Below are 20588 nucleotides of genomic sequence, written 5' to 3'. Positions count from 1 at the left end.
TCTAAGCTGTCAATCTCAAGTTCCTTTGCTTTGCTCCACCAGGGCGGTTACCACTCCCCAGTTACATGATCTCATTGCAGGACATCCACTGTTTATATCTTAGGTAGTTGGTGGGGCACATCCAGTAATTTTATCCTGTGCTGGACACCCTAGAATTTTTGCCTTTCATGTACAGCTCTGTTAGTTTTTACTCAGAATTGGAGTCTGTTCTTTGCCTGGAAAAGATGATGAACTTTTCAAAAAGCAAGAAAGATGTTGAAACGGCCAGTGTCATGTGATGTGGTTTAATCCCAGCCCATCAAATGTTATAACCACAGTCCAGAGTACCTGATGTTTCCTGGACAAAGGTCCCGGGTTCTCAGGGTGGCTGCCCTTTTAGAAGCTGTCTATGACTCACAGCTATTTTTCCAGGACTTCCCCACCTACCAAGCCATGTCCCTGTGTCCCTACCTCCTCAGAGAGCCCTGACCCAGATCCCTTCCTCTTCTGCTTCCCATCCTTCACTGCCAACTTTCCTTGGATGTTCTATTGATATGTTCTTTCTGAACATTTGTCTTGCCCCTTTTCCTCTGCCTCTGCTTTCTGACTTCTTTAAAAGAAATGAAGGATCATTCTTTTGGAGAATCTAATCCTTGGAAAGTCCCTCCCTGCTAAACAGTGAAGGGAAGCTGACCTTGTAATAAAAAGGCCAACATTGTTTCCACAAGTGCCACATCTTGAAGAAGGAGCTGCTTATTATTTTTTAATTATCAATATTAGTTGACATTTATTGAGCACATACTACTCCTCTCCAAGCACCGGAGCTCTTCATATTTATCATCCCTTTTATTACTTTATAAATATAAAGAGACTTTATATTTATCATCCCTTTTATTGGGCACCACACTCCTTATGATACAGGGCATTTTATTATCCCCATCTTATGAGTGAGGAAATAGAGTCTCAGGGTAGGTAGGAAACTTGCTCAAGGTCACAGAAACAGTCAAGGCAGAGCCAAGAAATGAACCTACATTCCTTTGGCTCCAAATCCTGTGTTTTTCTGTTTCGCAGCACAAGTGACATGAGTGAGAGGTGTTTGACAACATCTTCTTTTGAGTTATGCATAAAACATTGCAGCCAACTCCACATTGGTGCTGCCCTTCCCAGAAGACTATCCAAGCGCCTTACTTGCCCAGGGCATCTGGGGACTGCAGTACAGGAAGCAAGGCATGATCATTTACCCTGGAGCTCACAGCCCCAGAGCTGCCTGCTTGATCTTCACCCTGAGGACAGTGATTACATACACTCTTCTCCCCACCGGAACAGAGACGCTGAAAACATTAGAATCCCAGTTTTCATCAGATTTATTCCCTTATGTGTTTCATTCACAGATGCTCACCCAACACATCTGTACTGTACAGACTGCTGATTTAATTATCTTCTTCTTAATGGTCTGTTCTATCTACCAGTGTCCAGTGGGGCCAGGATGAATTGATCTTGATGGGATGCCAATATCCTTTGTTTGTTCGCACAGATTTGTTTTCAGTGGAACGTACGCCAACACAGGCACACCATTTTATTCCCTTCCGCTCTATCCTTCCTGCTCCATCATTAGTGTTGGCTGGTTGTCGGTCTCCTTCTACTTGCTCACCATTCACATTCTAATTGGTGAAAATTTGCATTTCACCACAAGTGAAAAAATGACTTGCCAGGCTCACTTTTGCTTGCCAGTGACAGGCGCACACCTGCCCGAAGACCAAAAGTGAATCATAGCATGGTCTCCAAACATCGTGGCCCTGCTCAGTGGCCCTGGATGACAACCTTCACCTGTCCTCTTTTCCCAAGCAGTGTGGCCTATGGCCAGTGGCTTCCCTATCCAGGGGACTTGAGTAATCCATGTTCTGTCCTTCACTCAGAGAACCTCAAAATGGGTCCAGCCCATTCCAGTGCAGATGAGAAACCCACCACACTCTCACTCTCTGCTGGCCAATCATCTCAGGGAAAATGGAGCCTTCCAGTCATAGACCAAACTGCCCGTAGGTCTTCTATGTCGTGGCTCCCCTGGTTGCCTTCCCCAGCAACACTAGCCTTCTGAGCCTCTTGGGTGAAGATCAAGCAGGCAGCTCTTGGGCTGTGAGCTCTAGGGTAAATGATCCTGCCTTACTTCCTGTACGGCAGTTCCCAGATACCCTGGGCAAGTAAGGAGCTTGGACAGTCTTCTGGGAAGGGCAGCACCAATGTGGAGTTGGCTGCAATGTATTATGCATAACTCAAAACAAGATGTTGTCAAACACCTCTCACTTATGTCACTTATGCTGGGAAACAGAGGACTAAAACGATGCCTGCATCCAAGGGGCTCCATCTGCAGTGGCAAAGTCCAGGGGGATAGTGGTCACAGTGCAGTATAATAAGTGCAGCAGGAAGGTTATATTAGCACAGAGGACCCATTAACTGTCTGAGGGTTCAGGGATGACTTCCTAGAGGACATGACATCTGGGCTACTTGGAAGCTAATTGGATGTGGGAATGGAAGGTGAAGGAGTTAAGGACTGGAAACAGGATGGGCTTTGGGTCCTCCAGGTAAAAATGTCCAGTTCATTCTTGGAGATACAAGATAAGAGCTAGACATTTGGAGCCAGCAGCAGAGAGAGGATGGGTAAAGCAAGTTAAGTGAAGGAAAACATGTATGGAGAGGATGTAGCATAGGAAGAGATTTGAGAAGGGCCAAAACAGAGCAAGGCATGGTAGCACACACCTGTAGTCCCAACTACTGGAGAGGCTGTGGTGGGAGGATCACCTGAACCCAGGAATTCCAGGCTTCAGTGAGCTATGATCATGCCACTGCACTCCAGCCTGGGTGACAGTGAGACCCTAACTCAAATAAAATGAAATAGGCCAAGACAGAGTCACAAGAAACACAGGATGCAAAAACCAATTCATGGCAGCAGAGTACATGGGCTCTGGGGCTGGGCTGTTTGGGTTGGAATCCCACCTTCACCACTTTAATTAGCTTTATGATCTTAGGCAAGTGACTGCTTCAATTTCATTTCTAAAATGCAGATGATAAGGACATATACCTCATAGGCTTGTTGTAGGATTAAATGAATTAATACATGTTAAGTAGACTCTGTAAAAGCATTTGGTGTCACTGTTATTTCGCTGATGTCAGACAAGGGCAAACCCAGCCTCTGATAGAATCAGCACTATCCAGTTGAGATCTCCTCGGTGAGGAGAGGTAAAGGAGCACCCGCCATAGGAGGCAGATCAGAGCTGAGGAGGGACAGGTCATGCTGGGGAGTGCAGATGCCACCACCTCCTGGGAGGGTAGGGATTGTGTTTGTCTTGCTCATCATGTGCTCCAGTGCCCACTGGAGTGTGAGCTCTGGAGGGTAGACACTCAGGAATGATTTGCTGAACAGCATGTATTTGTTGAAGTTCCCTGACTTAGCTGGAGTGAAGGGGCTGCAGGGAGCAGGCACTCCAGAGGTGGCAGCAGCTTGGGATGAGGTTTACTAGGGGTTATACCCTGACTTTCTGGCCTCTGCCTGGGATACCTAGCTGTCTGGGTGAGTGAGCTGCAGGGACGGAATCTCTCACAGGCCTTCTCCCACACATTCTTCTCTAATTCAGAAGGACCCTGTCCTAGTCTGCATGTCATCGAAAACTTAACATTTTAGATACACGACAGAATAGGAACATTTGTAAGTAACTGGCCAGCACCAATGCCGCATTCTCTGTGACTTCTCAGAATGCTGGAATTCTGTTTCTAAACGGAATGAGACTCGGCTGCATCATTCTGTTTCTGGAGCTAAGCTCCACACAGTGTTTGCTGAGGCATTTCTTTGCCCAGTAGATCAGGGTGGCTGTCTGGGGAGCAAAGCTTTAAAAATTTAAAGGCCTGTGCTTTTACATTACCATACTCTACTACCTTCCGTTCCTCTTTTATGTAGATTACACTCAACAGTAAATTAGACTGTTTGCTAATTTACTGTTGAGTCTAATCTTCATAAAAGAGAAAATGAAAGGTAGTAGCATGGTAATTTAAAAGCACAAGCTTTTGATTTGGCTCATTCCTACTTTCCAGGTGTGTAACCTTGGGCAAACTAGTTTACTCACTCTGAATCTCACCTTCCTCAACTGTAAAATGGCAACAGTATTAGTACCAGCCTTGTAAAACTGAAAGGATAGGATAGGAAAGGATAGGATAGGATAGGATAGGATAGGATAGGATAGGATAGGATAGGATAGGATAGGATAGGATAGGATAGGATAGGATAGGATAGGATAGGATAGGATAGGATAGGATAGGATAGGATAAGCAGGGATGAAATAACCAGGACCCTATTCTAGGGCCATCAATTAATACTATTACAAAAGGGGAGACTATGCATGAGATGAGGCTTACTTCTGAACAGCATTTAATAATTGGCTTCACAAGGAAGGATCCATTCAATTCAATTAAATATGGTGAGAGAGAAGAGGATAACACATTCTGCATAGCTGTTGGCAATTCTCCAAATTCTATTTAACTGGAAATGGTATTTGCAAACCTCAGTGAAAATATTTTCCCTAGTTGATTTTAAAACACTAAATAACTCTAGTGAATTTAGAACCCAATTTCTGAGTATAGTATTTAGGGATTTACAGTTGAAGAATTTGAGAATAATCAACTATCTCTTGCAAACTGTAGGCAAGCCATTCTGCAAACAACAGAAAGATGTCCAGAATAATATGTTCTCTACCCTCAAGGAGGTGACAATTTAGAGAAAATGGACATATACACAACTGGTTTAATTGCAAAACAGAGTATGCTTCTTACTTTTCTTATACTTGCTTTAACTGCTCCCACTCTCATGCCTAGCATAGTTCCAGGCAAATTCACAGGCACGCAGTAACTGTTTGTGGAAAAAATAGGCATTACTACAGAGATTTAAATAAAGTGCTTTAGGAGGGCAACTGGGACCAAGAAGTGGTAGAAGAACCGGACTTCTAAAGATGACAGCATATAAATGGTAAAGTAATTATCCAATTATTATATCAATAATACTTTATATATAATTTTTATATATAATTATAAAAATACAATTTTATATATAATTACAAAAAATAATTATCCAATTATTTATAAAAATTTAATTATAATTTTATTATATACTTAAATATAATTAAAATATAATTGATTATAAGTATTATATAAAATTAACAATTTATTATATATAAAATTAACAATTTTATACAGAATTATAAAAATTATTATCCAATTATTATATCAATAATACCATTATTTAATTACTTGCTTATGTTATTTTCCCCCATGAGATGCCAAGTTATCAACGGGCAGATATCATGTCTGTCTTGTTTACTAGCGCCTAGCACAGTGCATACTATATAGTGGATACTCACTAAGTGTTTATTAGAAGAGGAGGATCACCTCAAGTCAAGATATATTTGTCAAGGTTCTTTTTTCAGTTATGAGTTAACAGCAACTCAACTCAAAGCTACTCAGACAAAACAGGAAATTGGTGTATGTGTATGGAGTCATCAGAGGGCTTCAGGGATGGCTGGATCTAAGAACCCAACCAATGTTTTTAAAATCTATCTTCATCTTTTCTTGGTGTTGCCTTCCTTCTCAGGCAGGCTTTCCTGATATTATAGCAAAGACAGCTGTCAACAGCTCCAGGCTCATATCTTTACAGTTTAGGATTCCAACAAAAAGGTTGTCTCTTTCCTAATAGCTTCAGTAAAAGACTCAAGAAGGGCTTTAGTTGGCTGGTTGAGGTCATATGACAATCTTTGAACAAATCACTGAGGTCAGGCTTGCAGGAAGGAGTATGGTCAGCCTTATGTAATCTGTACAGATTAAGAAGTTAGACAGCTAAAACAAAACCCCCTACACAAGGCATCAGATTGAAAAATGGCATAGAGCCTAGGAATAGGCAAAGAATAGAAAATGATACACATGGTACAATTGGATTGCTATCTGGATAAGTGGTAGATGACAGTAAAAAATTAATACTGGAGATGTAAATTTAGAGCAAATAGTGCCATCCTTGAAAGCCAAAAAGAGATTTGGAGTTTGTTCTGAAGACAATTGTGATGTAGTTTAGGGGTAAGGGGAGAGTATAATCTGAGCTATGTTTGAGGCTCTGAAAAAGCTCCCTTTGGGTACTTGCCTTTTCCCCTCTGTATTTCTCCTAAGCAAAGAGTCATCAGTGGAACCATGCCAAGCAGAGCGAGGAGTTCAAGAGACTCTTCTGCACCCACTTCATGTCAAGGAGGATGCCTGGGTGTGGGAAACATGCTGGCTGCTGTATCCTCAGCACTGAGATCCTGGCATGAATGAACCATGGCCTGCACCTTTAAGGAGCTTATGATTGGAAGAATTTGGTCTAAGACAACAGTTTATACACACACACACATACACACACACACACACACACACACACACACACACATATGTAGCCAAGCACAGTGGCATGCACCTGTAGTACCAGCTGCTTGGGAGGCTGAGGCAGGAGTTTGAGTCCATCCTGGGCAACATAGGGAGACTCCATTTATAAAAAGAAATAAAAGCTTAAAAACTAATCATATATATATATGATTGGGCTATTATAATGAAAACATGCTGTTTTATTCCTATCAAGGAGCCAGGGAAGCCTTGGGAGAAGAGGTAACATTTGAGTTATCCTTCTCTTAGGAGGGGACTGTGATTGGGGCACAAACCCTTAGGGCAGTCACAGATTCTTCCTGGTCCAGCCTGTTAGGAAGTGGGATTTAGAGATTCCAGTCTTCAGGATTTCTGTGTCCTGTTACCTGGAATTCAGCATCTCTACAACAGTACTAGCAGCAGCAGAGCAGTCACAGTAGTGAACATCCGTCAAGCCCTTAACTGCACACTAAGCATCATGCTGAGATCTTTAGATATACTCTCCAACTGCACCCTCACAACAATGTTGGGAGGTAAACAGTATGCCCATTTTACTGAAAAGGGAATCAGGGCTCAGAGCAGTTAGACGCCTTGCCTCAGGGGCACGCACAGGAAACAGTGGGGCTGGGAGTGTAGGCAGGTCCACCCATCTCCAGCACCGGGCTCCGCCACTACTCTGTGCTGCCTCCCTGCAGCTTCCCCTTGTTCCAGATGGGTTACGGTCTCAGTCTCAGGTACAGTTAACAGGCGAGGCCAGAGAGGTGATTTATAGTTTTGTACTGGTACTACAGAAATGATGCCTGAGCTCTGACTCAAGGCCCTGGGGTGCAGAAAAAGGTCACTGAGCCCCTGGGTGAGTTTTCAAACTCCAGTGCATATAAGACTCACCAGGGAGTTTATCTAAAAATGCAAATTATTGATATCTGGCCTTAAGAGAGCCTGATTTATCAGTCTGAGTGAGGCCTTGGAATCTACATTTGAACAAACACCCAAACACCACCCCCAGCGCTTCTGATGTCAGTGTTCCACATTTGAGAAGCACTGCCTATGCAGGGGTGTGTGTGTGTGTGTGTGTGTGTGTGTGTGTGTGTGTGTGTGTGACTGTGCATGCACACATGTGCATGTTGTGTATGTGTACATGCCCACATGTGCTAGTCAAGATGTTTTAGTAAAGCTCTATGGAGGATAGGCATGGATGTGCACTACACATAAACTACTTGAAAGTAGCTTTGTCGTAGCCAGGTGTGGTGGCTCACGCCTGTAATCCCAGCACTTTGGGAGGCCCAGGTGGGTGGATCACCTGAGGTCGGGAGTTCAAGACCAGCCTGACCAACATGGAGAAACCCCATCTTTACTAAAAATACAAAATTAGCCAGGCGTGGTGGTGCATGCCTGTAATTCCAGCTGCTCGGGAGGCTGAGACAGGAGAATCACTTGAACCCAGGAGGCAGAGGTTGCAGTGAGCCAAGATTGCACCATTGCACTACAGCTGGGCAACAAGAGGGAAGCTCTGTCTAAAAAAAAAAAGAAAGAAAGAAAGTAGCTCTGTCTAGACTTTCATTGTATTTTGTAGACTTTACCATTTGAGTTCAACCTTTGCAGTTAGAGTGACCAGATACCCATTACAAATGATCATCTCTATGAAAACGTCTGCTTGGCATATTCAAGAAACTTTTTGGCAGAATGTCATTTGTCTCCTTTTTCTGGACCTGGGAACGGCACTGGGAAGTGTTCAGGCCTTTTCCCAAATATAATCCCTGAGCGTTTGGAAGCTGAGAATCCTCCCTGCCCACGGCCTCCTGGGACTCTGGATGGCCTGCCTGTCTGCCAGAGACACTGAGCAACTCCATGCTGGAAATGTGGGAAAGATGGTCCCTGTCCTGGAGGTCTAAGGGTCTGCTGGGGGAGACAGAACAGACCCATGTGAAAGAGTCAGGCACACAAATATAACAAAAATAAACCAGATGCAAAACCGTGCAGTGGTGAGAATCCAAGTGAAACTTTGGACTCAAGGTCCTACGTTAAGTCGAAGAGAAATAGGAAGAAATGGAATGGAAGGTGCGAACCATGAGAAAAGCCTCCCTAAAAAAGCTAAGTTTCATTCATTCATTCATTCATTCATATGTTCACTCCTTTGCCGACTCTTGTTTAAACTTACTGAGGGCAGATCCTGACAGGTCACCGACACTGCTGCTTACCCTTGAGCATAGCAGATCCAGCATCTGCCTTCATGAGGATCACAGCACTAAATGTGCGCCAGGGTCAGGGTGATGTGGGGGCACCACAGAGCACACAGTGAGTGGACACACTCCAGGTGGGAAGTCAAGGAAGTTCTGCTCAAGAAAACGATGTTTTTATCAGACTCCTGAAGGCAGCCTCACCCTTTCCTTTAGGGGACCAGGGCGCGAGTACAAGGGAGGCCCCAGCATGTTGGCCTTCCCACCTTCTCTTCCCATCCTGGCTTGTGTGCCAGAGTGTGGATACCTCAGGCCTCATGTTCAAACCCTGTCCACACATCACCCCCACCCCCACTGCCCTCTGGCCTGGCTTTAGGCCTAGGGGTTACAATCTACCCTCTGAAGGACTGATCCAAATCAACAGCCCTTGCAGACCAGCAGTGGGCTTGGTGCTGTTTGGACAGGGAATTTGGGAGGCCTGGGTTTACAAGGGATAAATTATCTAGAAGTGAGTGTGCAGCCTGTGGACAGGCACGTCCCCTCCACCCCATAGACTTCTTACTCTACGGGGAGGGCACAGCTGGATGACAGCCAGTGTGGAGCCTTCTGAAGCCTAGGGTCCAGGGCAGGATCCTGATGGCATGGTCTCAGGACAGTGCTGCCTAAAGGATGAGTAGGGTTAGATGAGTAAAATGACAGGCCATGTGTGGTGGCTCATCTGTAATCCCAATGCTATGGAAGCGGAAGTGGGAGGATCACTTGAGGCCAGGAGTTCAAGATCAGCCTGGGTAATATAGTGATACTGCATCTCTACAAAATAAATAAATAAATAAATAAATTTTTTAAATTTAGAAAAAATGAATCTGGGCTGATGGGGAGCCTTCCTGCAGAAGGAACAACCAGTTCAAGATTCCTGAGATGTTAAAAAGCCTAGTTTACCTCCCTAAAAGGAGGGATGTAGGGGAGAAGTGAGGTGGTTGGAGAATGGACAGGGGCCTGGTGGGCCAAAGTAAAGATTTGGCTTCACAGAGGACACAAGTAAGACATGGTGGACCAGGGAAAGGTCATTTTGAATGATGCAAGAACATTCCTTCCAAACTGAGTGTGTGTGACACCAATAAGGTATTTGATGTGAGGAGAGGGAGCAAACTGTTCTGTTTTGCTAAGCCTAAGAGTACTGAGAAAAGCAAAAGGAAGGAAAAAAAGATATTGTGGGAGGGTCAGTTGTGGAGGAGTTGTGGGCATGGTCCAGGGGGTTATGATGTCAGGATTAGCCCAGCACCTTCTGGGAGAGGTGCTTAAAGAATTGGGCTGGGGGCCAGATTCTCTCCTGATTCTGTGCTTGCTGTTGAAATAAGCAAAATAATCTGCTACCGTTAGCACCTTTCTGCTCTACTAGCACTCTGTATGCCTAAACCATAGTACTTTATATTTATATAAATTTCTTTTGTTTTTCTATGTGATTGCAGTGTCCTGAAATTCTTTCTGGATTGACAACACATCCCATTTTCCATCTAGTAAATGTGACCACCTTTTATGCTTTGGTTAACATTTTGACATTTGTCACTGAATCTTCATTTCCTTTTTTGTCATTTATTATTTTATAATTAGTGGTGACCCTCTCACCACTTAATGCTTATAAAGTTATGAATACATCAGACCATAATAAGAATTGTCCATGAGGCTTGTAAGCAGATGTTGGGTGTGTGTGTGTGTGTGTCTGTGTGTGTATGTTTATGATAACAGTGCTTACATAATCTCAACAACGAGGGCCCTGGGGACTCATACTCGGCAACGGAACAGTTGGTTTAAATTAGGTTTCCATGTGAAATATGGTATCGCTATTTTTTTCCTCACGTTGTGGGAAAGTATATGGAAAATGATTTGACTGATAGGAAATAAATCTGGATGAGTGATCAGGATTGTGACACAAACCAAGTGGTGGTCTCCACCTGCCCTGCGAAGCAGACCTCTCCAGGGGGAGGTGAGTTAACCCTTTCCAGCCACTGGACTAGTAAGTCAATGCATGGTATCAGAACAGCCTGAAAGAATGACGACTTTCCAGAGACCCTGATTTGCCATCAATTTCAACCAGAAAGGAGCTAAAGCCATGGAGACAATATGGCCAGAGGCCTCAACAACTAATGAGTTGGGTGGCTTTGAGAAACTGTTTTTTTAATTTTCAGGATCTCATTTTTATTTGTGAGACCTGTTTGAATTTCCAACTCAAAGAGTCAGTAGGGTTGTGATGCTAAGTGTTTGCTGATGGTTTCCCATTGTAGGATAGGGCTCCTCAAAACCAGTCAGGCTAAAGGAAGAATCAGATGGAATCACCAATGACTCAGTTTCTGTTAGCAAAATAATTTCTTGCTCTAGTGAGCCGGGGTTTCACAAAGGTGACTTGTAACCAAGGAACCAAGTGAGAGGACAGGCATGGAGACCATGAGCAAGGGGTTACTCGTAGCTGCGGGAGAGGGGTCAGCACTAGGAATCCCAGACAGTTCCTGGGATGATGTGGACCAGGGTTTGTCCCAAGGGTCTGATTCCAGACCTGTTCTCCTGATGCCACCCGAGGGCCCAGTGAAGTCCAGAACAGATGGAGGGCAGAGGCATATGCTGGGAGCCCACTAGGCTCAGGACTGGGCTTGGGGGTGGCAGGTAGCCCAGGACGTTTTACTTTAGTCTGTTTCAGAAGGGAAGAGGAAGATTATTAATTACTCCAGTGCCTCTGGCTCATACCAGGGAATAGACCTGTTTTATTACTAAAACTCCCTGTTGGTCTGATTTTCCTGTTTGTTTCTATGTAGGGATAGGAAAGAGGTGTGAGCAACCATTCATTTTGTTTTTTCATCTCTTTGCGCTTATTTTGGACTCTTCTCAGCATTTTCTCCTTTTATTCCTGCTCTGCCTTCACATGTGCAGCTCCAAACTGAGTGCTTAGGAGGACCTACCCAGAGCCAAGTCCGAAAAAACTCACCTTTCGGCCGGGCACGGTGGCTCACACCTGTAATCCCAGCACTTTGGGAGACTGAGGTGGGTGGATCACTTGCGGTCAGGAGTTCAAGACCAGCCTGGCCAACATGGTGAAACCCCATCTCTACTAAAAATATAAAAATTAGCCAGGCATGGTGGCGGGCCCTGTAATCCCAGTTACTCAAAGTTGCAGTGAGCCAAGATCATACCATTGCACTCCAGCCTGGGCGACAGAGCAACACTCCGTCTAAAAAAAAAGAAAAGAAAGAAAGAAACTGTCAACTTTCATCAGATGAAAGAGCACTGGGCTGGGAGCTCTACTTTTGATATCAACAAGAATTGTGACCTTGAAAAGTCACTTCTCCCATGAGCCGTGGATTCTCGATCTGGAAAAATGGGGTTGCACTGCCCTCTGTGGTTGCTGCCAGCACTCAATGCCATTAATTCTTATCATTTTATCCACTTATACGCAGTATGCTATTGACCTTGAGCTCTTATTTCCTGCAGTTGTCATGGGTCACCATAAACTCTCTGTTCTGGCATCTCTCACTTAGGCCAGAGAAAAGTGTCGCTGCTCAGGCTTCAGCGCTGATGCTGAACCAAGCAGAGCTAGTAGGGCCATGTGAAGTCAAGACCAAGACTTTGGTTCTGTTAACAATCAAGTTTATCAACCCACATGCTAGTCAGGATAGAGAAGGTAACTTAGGTGGACACCAGCATCCAAGCACAAAAGAAAAGGTGGCAGCAAAAAAATCTTAGATCAGAAGAAGATGATTTAGAGGCTGCATATCATAAGGGGAGGGTGTAGACATGGATCATTTTAAAATATTATCCTCCAGTCTGTGTAGCAGGAAAAACAAATTGCATTAGAAGAACTTTAAGCCCAGAACTGGAGAACATTAGAGTTTGTGTAAACACATCAGGCATTTGTGAGTGGTTGATAGTGCAACCTCTGGAGCAGACACCCTAAGTTCAAACCTAGGCTTTGCTACCGTCAGTGTGGTTGAAGACCTTACACACATCCCTGAGGACAATAACAGTCCCTGACTCTTAGAATTGTTGTGAGAGATAAGTGAGGTAATATAGGTAAAGTGCTTAGAATGGTTCCTGGCACATAATAAGTGCTCTATAAATATTTGTTCATATTATTTTGTCATTTGAGGAGCATAATAGATAAGGCATTTGTAAAAGATCATTTAAAAATGTTTTTATTTTTCATTTGATATTATGTATTTTAATACTTAGTAAATGTCTTTAATTGATGGGTTAAGTACATTTCATTTTAATGTCCATCAGTCAAATATCTTTCAATCAAAATTATCCTTAGGCCTTATTTTCTTATAGTCTCAAGACATTTTTTCGATAAAAGGATTTTATGAATTGCCTTTTTTAGCCTTCTTGTTTTAAAGAAAATAAAGAGAGAGTTACAAGAGATTAAGGACATATAGGTCTTTCATTTCCTAATACCAAATTAGTATTTTTAGAAAAACAAAGAATACTTTTGGGAAAAAAAAAAATGCCAAACTTCTAGGACATAATTCCCGTGAATGTCTCTGTGTGTTTTCTAGGTGAGCTCCTGGGTGACGTGGCTGATCCTCACGGCAGGCTCCATGGAGGAGAAGCGAGAAGTCTTTTCATATTTGGTGCATGTGGCCAAGTGCTGCTGGAACATGGGCAACTACAACGCTGTCATGGAGTTCTTGGCTGGCCTCAGGTATAGTCAGTGGGGAATACGGTTATCTTGGCACAGTTGCTTCTCATCACCTAAATGGCTCTGAGTTAATTGTCCATGGAGTCACCTTTACCCAAGCCAGGTAATTGGAAATTATTATCTTGGGAAATGTATTATCTTCTTTCAGCACCAAAGGCCCTGTCCCTCAAAGATGCTGCAGAATTCAGCCCCTGTGGGCCAGTCACAATCCTACTTCACTGGATCTGCTGTGATTCTGTGTTCTTGGCCAACCCAAGTGAAATTACTTGGTTGCATAACCCATCAACCCCACCATTGACTATTCCCCTTCCTGTCCTATGAACCCCACTGTTACCTGTCTCTTTTCAGGCCTGCCTTATGTAGTGTTCCAGTGCTGTATGCTATAGACCACCAACTGCCCTTAGTAATTACAGTGGCTAGCATTAACAACAGGCCTCCAATAATGCTAGCTCTCATTATTATCAAACACTTTATGTCAAGTATGGGCTATGCACATTCCCTATATTGTATCTTTTAATTCTCAAAACAGGTTTATCAGGTAGATACTATTATTATTCCCACATTATACAAAAGAGGAAGCTAAGGTTAAGAGAAATTAAGTCATTCACCCAAGGTCACCTGGCATTGCTGGGAATGCAGGCAACCTTGATTTCGGAGCCTATGATCTTGACCACTATGATATCCTGCTCTTATGCCTTTTCCATCAAGCTAATAACAAAATCACCATCCTGTTCATCAAGTCGCCTGCTTTATCCCCTTTTAGCCTCAGTTACCTGGCATAAAGTAACTATTCTTACTCCTACGGGAGGCAGCATGGTATGTGAGGAAGAAAAGCATGAGTTCTTAAGTCAGAATCACAGGGAATCAAATCCTGGTTCCCCCAAGGAATAGCTGTGTGATCCAGGCAAGCTACTTGACTTCATTGAGCCTCAGTTATTTTGTCTGCAAAATGGGGATAATACTAAAAAGCACCTACATGTTTAGGTAGAATTCAGTGAAATAATATAAAGTATTTGACACCTGTGCCTGGCGTATGGTAAGGCCTCATAAAGAGCAGTTATTGTTATTATTATTGTTATTGCTTCCTGAGATTCACCATCCTCATGAGGGTTCTCACTACAAATGAATTTTACTTCAAAACATTACTGAGATTTTTCCTTGATTCTCCAGGTCCCTATGTAGGGATTCTGGGTTGGGGGAGGAGATGACAGCTCCCAGAGTTCTAATTTTTTTTTTTTTTTGTCCTTTTCAACTTTCTTAACTAAGAGTAAACCCAAATGATCATGTCCTTGACATTTAAGATAGTCATACAAATGCATAAGGCATGGCTCAAAAGAAGGAAAAAGTGGAAAAAAAAAAAAAGCCTTGGAGAATAGAAGGCTGTATCCAGATGATTTTGATTCTCTTTGTGATCAATTTTCTATAAAGAAAACATGTAGGCTGGGCACGGTGGCTCACACCTGTAATCCCCGCACTGTGGGAGGCTAAGGTGGGTAGATCACCTGAGGTCAGGAGTTCAAGACCAACCTGGCCAACATGGTAAAACACCATCTCTACTAAAAATACAAAAATTAGCTGGGCGTGGTAGCAGGTGCCTATAATCCCAGCTACTCAGGAGGCTGAGGCAGGAGAATCACTTGAACCCAGGAGGCGGAGGTCACAGTGAGCAGAGATCGTGCCATTGCACTCCAGTCTGGGCAATAAGAGGGAAACTCTCTCTCAGAAAACAAAAAAGAAAAAAGAAAATGTGTATTACATTTCTTTTAAGAAAATAATTATCATATTTTGATAAAGTTATTTTATTTTAATGATGCTTATCATTCTGTGTCTGGCAAGTTGGTGCTGGCTGTTGGCCAGGGACCTCGCTTCCTGACCCCACAACATGACTGTCATTACAGCACAGTGACTGGCTCCTTCCGAAGTGAACAATCCAAGAGAGGGAGGCAGAGGCTGTGATGCGAGCCTCAGGAATCACACACAGTCACTCCTGCCATATTGTACTGATCACGTAGGACCAGCATGGACTCCTTGTGGGTAGGGACTGCACAAAGCCACAAAATCAGGAGGTGTGGACCATGGGAGGCCGTCTTGGAGGCCGGCTGCCACATGCCATGTTCTAGATTCTCTTATTACAAGAATGGCCTCAGAAGGACCTATGGAGGTCATACATGAATGGGACTGTAAGATTCAGCTGAGTTTAAATCCAAAATCCAAGAAGACCGTAAAGTCTGGTGATTTCCCTAAATGAGGAATAATCTCAAACCAGGACAGACCTCAACACTGATCCCAATGCATTTTGGCTCATACCCCAGATCCACTGCTGCCTAGTTTCATGCTCCTGTGTTTGGCTTAAAACTAAACTGATCTTTACAGATAAATAGGTGAAAGTACCAGGTATAATAGGTTTTTTGTTGACAGCTATTCTGTACACAGGAGATAAGTGGCCAGATACCGTTACGTTGCAATGATTATGGAGGCAGAGCTTATGTGTGCATTTTTAGGCTTGAAAGTGTTTAGGTTCCAAGCAATTAACTATTATCAACATAATAGAGATTATTTTATTTTATTTTATTTTTTGAGACAGTTTCGCTCTTGTTGCCCAGGCTGGAGTGCAATGGCATGATCTCGGCTCACTGCAACCTCCGCCTGCCAGGTTCAAGCAATTCTCCTGCCTCAGCCTCCCAAGTAGCTGGGATTACAGGCATACACCACCACGCCCAGCTAATTTTGTATTTTTTTTTTTTTTTTTTTAGTAGAGATGGGGTTTCTCCCTATTGGTCAGGCTGCTCTCGAACTCCCAACCTCGGGTGATCCGCCCACCTCGGCCACCCAAAGTGCTGGGATTACAGGTGTGAGCCACCGCGCCCGGCCGATTTTTTTTATTTTTTAAGCAATTAAATGGGAAGAGAAAGCATACTTGTTGTTAAGTGACTTTGGTTTTTTATAGACATTGTACATTTTGCCTCCTCTAAATTCTTAGCTCTTTTAAGCCACTAGTAAGAAGTACAAAGATTTACAATCAAGAATATTTACTTAGTTATTGTGCCAGTTTAAAATAACCCAAGTGAACAACATAGGAAAATAGTTAAAGGAAATAATACGCTGCATCCAGATAATGGAATATTAAATAGCCATCAAAAATGATGTTTGTAAACAAAACATTTTTTTTTGAAACGGAGTCTCACTCTGTTGCCCAGGCTGGAGTGCAATGGTGCAATCTTGGCTCACTGCAACCTCCACCTCCCAGGTTTGAGCAATTCTTCTGCCTCACCCACCCAAGTAGCCGGGATTACAGGCACCTGCCACCACACCCTGCTAATTTTTTTGTATTTTTACTAGAGACGGAATTTCAACATGTTGGCCAGACTGATCTTGAACTCCTGACCTCAAGTGATCCACACGCCTCAGCCTCCCAAAGTGCTAGGATTACAGGCATGAGGTAAAAAAACAAATTTTTAAGAGATAAGATCTTACTCTATCACCCAGGCTGGAGTGCAGGGGCAGGATCATAGCTCACTGTAACCTCTTACCCTGGGCTTAAGCAATCCTCCCGCTTTGGCTTCCAAGTAGCTAGGTCTACAAGGAGTGTACAAGCACAATAGCTATTTTTTAAATTTTTTTAAGAAATGGAGTCTTTCTGCATTTCCTAGGTTGGTCTGGAGCTCCTGGCTTCAAGTGATCTCCCCTTCCTCAGCCTCCCAAAGTGCTGAGATTATAGGCATGAGCCACTGCACCTGGCCTGAAAAGTTTTTATATCATTGGAAAGCAGGTGACACATAATACATGAATCTATCTGGGAACAAAGCTCTCTATCCTGAATAACCTCAGCAATATTTATATACCCATATAGATAAGAATAAGATAAATACTGGAAGGAATGTCTGTGTATGGTAGAATTATAAGTGGGTTTGCTATATTTTTGATATTTTCTAGATTTTCTACAATGAGTATCTAGTATCTTTATAATCATAAAGGTGAATAAAAGATTTTAAAATAGTGTCAATTCTCAATTCAACAATGAAGAATTGATCTTTGCTGAAGTTTGCCCTTTGCCCCCAAGTGAACCATAACTACTCCATTACTCACACAATAAGAAACCAGTGAGAACCATGTCTCATTCATTCACTTCATTTGTTTTTACCCCCACTTCATTCCCCAAAAAAGAATTCTCACTGTCTTATAAGAATCCAGTTATAGGACAAGCTGGATTTAGTAGGATGAAATCATAGTATGCTTTTACTTTTCTGATCTGATTGCCTTTCAAAGCTTCCAACCGGCTCTCCCTCCCCCGACCCTGGATTATGCTACATTGAAAGATCCTGTAGCTTTTCCAGTCACTTTCCCAATTAACACACAATCTCATTCTCCTGTGCTCTTGAACATGAATGAGTCTTGCAAACTTAAGGCTGTTTAAAAAAACAAAAAACAAGTTGTTTAAGACAGGGATCCCCAGCCTTTTTAGCACCAGAGACCAGTTTCATGGAAGACAATTTTTCCACAGACTGGGGATGTGGGGGTGGGGGGAAATGGTTTTTGGATGAAACTGTTCCCCCTCAGATCATCAGGCATTAGATTCTCATGAGGAGCATGCAACCTAGATCCCTTACATGCGCAGTTCACAGTAGGGTTTGCGCTCCTATGAGAATCTAATGCCGCTGCTAATCTGACAGCAGGCAGAGCTCAAGCTGTAAAGCTTGCTCACCCACTGCTCATCTCCTGCTGTGTGGCCAGTTCCTAACAGGCCATGAACCGGTACTGGTCTGCGGCCCAGGGGCTGGGGACCCTCGGTCTAAGAGTATCTACCATGTGATACTATTTACATAAAGTTTAAAAATACACAATTCTGTAACTTGCTTGGTGATAGATGCATATGTTGAAAAAGTACGAAGAATTTTAAGGAAAGGAGAACCCCAAAGTCCCAGTGGTGGTCCTGTCTGGTGAGGGAAGAATAGAGTATGTGCTCTTGGAGGAATACACTAGGGCCTCAACCACATTGTTGATGTTTGATTTTTTAAACTGAGAGATTGGCACGTGGGTGTTTGTCATGTTGTACTTCTTTATGTCTTTGGATGTCTTATATATTACACAGTGATTTTGTAATCCAGTTAATCTAAATCAAAATTTTAATATCTCATTCAATATATATCTTCTTCCTTTCTCTGTGTTTCACAACACAAGCAGTCTCAGAGACTTGTAGTAGTGGGGAAGATATAATTTGTCTTTTTTTCTTACTTTTCCCTGCAACTGGATGTCTACAGAAAAAAAGTGGACAGGAGAGGAGAGGGGAAAGGATGGGGATAGAGGGAGCACAGAGTCTTACTTGACGGGGCAGTTGTGCTGGCCTTGGTGCCCTCACAGAGACCAATGGAGGGTGCTTTTAGGTTTTCTTACTAGTTACTCTCTCTAATTTTTTCCACCTCCCCACTGCAGCATTACCTAGCAAAATGCAGTGTACCCTCTGGTCAACCTCTTATTCCTCACCGCCCCCCCAGGTCCTGTCCTCACAGGCCCTTTCTGCTAGGGTCTCATCTTTCGGCAGGCAGACCCTTCAAGACAGCTCCAGCCCCACCTCTTTGCACAGTATCCCCTCCTGACTCACAGGAAATAGTCAGCACATTGCCCTCCCAACTGTGCAAGCACAGGACATATCTACTGGAATCTTTTCTCTCCCTTTGCCATCAGGCAGCTCCAGCTAGCCTCAAATCTTTAGGCAAGATTCATGCACCAGTTCTTGTGATCCACAGACTGCCCAGGACACAGGTCAGTGTCCCCATGGAATTCACTTGGGGTGACCTTGTCCTCTTACAGAAAGGTGAGCCCTCCCACAATTGCCCCCAGAGAAATATTCCCAAGCTATCTGCTCAGATCCACTTTCTCTGCATGGGCCAAAGGAGAGTGGGAGACCACTCTGGGCAAAGCAGTTCAGGTAACACCTTGTGAGGGCCTCTCTTTAAAAGGTGTGGTGCACTGTCACCTGTGGGTCTCAGCAGGAGTTTCAGAATAGGGAAAGTCCCACTTAACATCCTGTTATGCAAATAATACTTTACAACAAGGTCCCCAAAAATGAGCTGGTGGCTTCATGTCAAAGCTTGATTCAGTAAAAATCAATTCTATGGAAGAGGTGAAAACAATAGGCTTCATGTTGATCACTAAGGGGCTGGATTAATCCAAGAGTAATATTTAAAAGATCAAGAGGACCAGATGGGCCAGGTTTCCCCAGGCAGTCCTCCTCCACCAATATCTGTACAAACCATATTACCCTCTACTTTCCCTCTTTGGCCATAGCTGCCAGAAAAACGCAAACCTACATTCAGTGCCCAGCTTCTATAACTAACATATCCCATATCCCTATTTGTGTTTGTATCTGTCCTATTTAATTTTTAGTTTCAATTTACAAAAGTATTATTCATATTATCTGGGGAAGTAGGTGGGGATAGGAACCCTACACAAATATTAACAAGTAAAGAACTCTTGGGGCGGGGCGTGGTGGCCTGTAATCCCAGCACTTTGAGAGGCTGAGGCACTTGGGTCACCTGAGGTCAGGAGTTCGAGACCAGCCTGGCCAACATGGCAAAACCCCATCTCTACTAAAAATACAAAAATTAGCCGGGCATGGTGGTGCATGCCTGTAATCCCAGCTACTGGGGAGGCAGAGGCAGGAGAATTACTTGAACCCAGTGAGCCGAGATCACGCCACTGCACTCCAGCCTGGGCCAACAGAGTGAGACTCCACCAAAAAAAAAAAAACTTGGTAAAGAGAATGAATTTGTATGGAATTTAGGCTCCTTGCTGTAAACTATATTATTTCTTCTTCAGTCTAAAAAACGTCATTTACTCGCAATAGGTCAAGAAAAGTTTTAAAAATGTGGCAGTTTATGGACCAGTCTGATATTGAGACCATGAGGAGCCTGAAGGATGCTATGGCCCAGCATGAGTCCTCTTGTGAGTACAGAAAGGTGGTGACACGTGCCCTGCACATCCCTGGCTGTAAGGTGGTTCCGTTCTGTGGAGTGTTTCTTAAGGAGCTCTGTGAAGTGCTTGACGGCGCCTCTGGCCTCATGAAGATATGCCCGCGGTACAATTCCCAAGAAGAAACTTTAGAGGTAAGGCCTTTCACAATCATCCTGGCCTGAAGAGCCACTGTTGCTGGCTGTCTCATCAGGCCCTGTCTGTGCTCACCAAAGAAATGATCGCTGATTGAACACAAGGTTAATAATTGTTATATTGTTTCTGGGTAGCACATAGATCCTTGGAAGTTCTGTGGAAAAGAATGTGTGGGACTAGCACTGTATGGGACATAGTATTGTGAAATTAGTTTTAAT

General features: G+C 43.5%; 1 protein-coding gene across 7 annotated transcripts in view; it reads left to right on the top strand.

The window, feature by feature from the left end:
- The window catches only part of LOC105480004 (phospholipase C epsilon 1), a 348142-nt gene that overhangs the window by 232004 nt on the left and 95550 nt on the right, over positions 1-20588 (top strand). For all 7 annotated transcript variants that reach the window (XM_071069465.1, XM_071069466.1, XM_071069464.1 and 4 more), the window contains 2 exons: positions 13124-13269; positions 20111-20369. In XM_071069465.1, coding sequence (XP_070925566.1) covers positions 13124-13269; positions 20111-20369 — 405 coding nt within the window. The remainder of the gene's footprint in view (positions 1-13123; positions 13270-20110; positions 20370-20588) is intronic.

The sequence above is a fragment of the Macaca nemestrina genome, chromosome 9, assembly GCF_043159975.1.
Source record: "Macaca nemestrina isolate mMacNem1 chromosome 9, mMacNem.hap1, whole genome shotgun sequence".
Lineage (NCBI taxonomy): Eukaryota > Metazoa > Chordata > Mammalia > Primates > Cercopithecidae > Macaca > Macaca nemestrina.
This window is presented reverse-complemented; position numbering and strand designations above follow the sequence as displayed.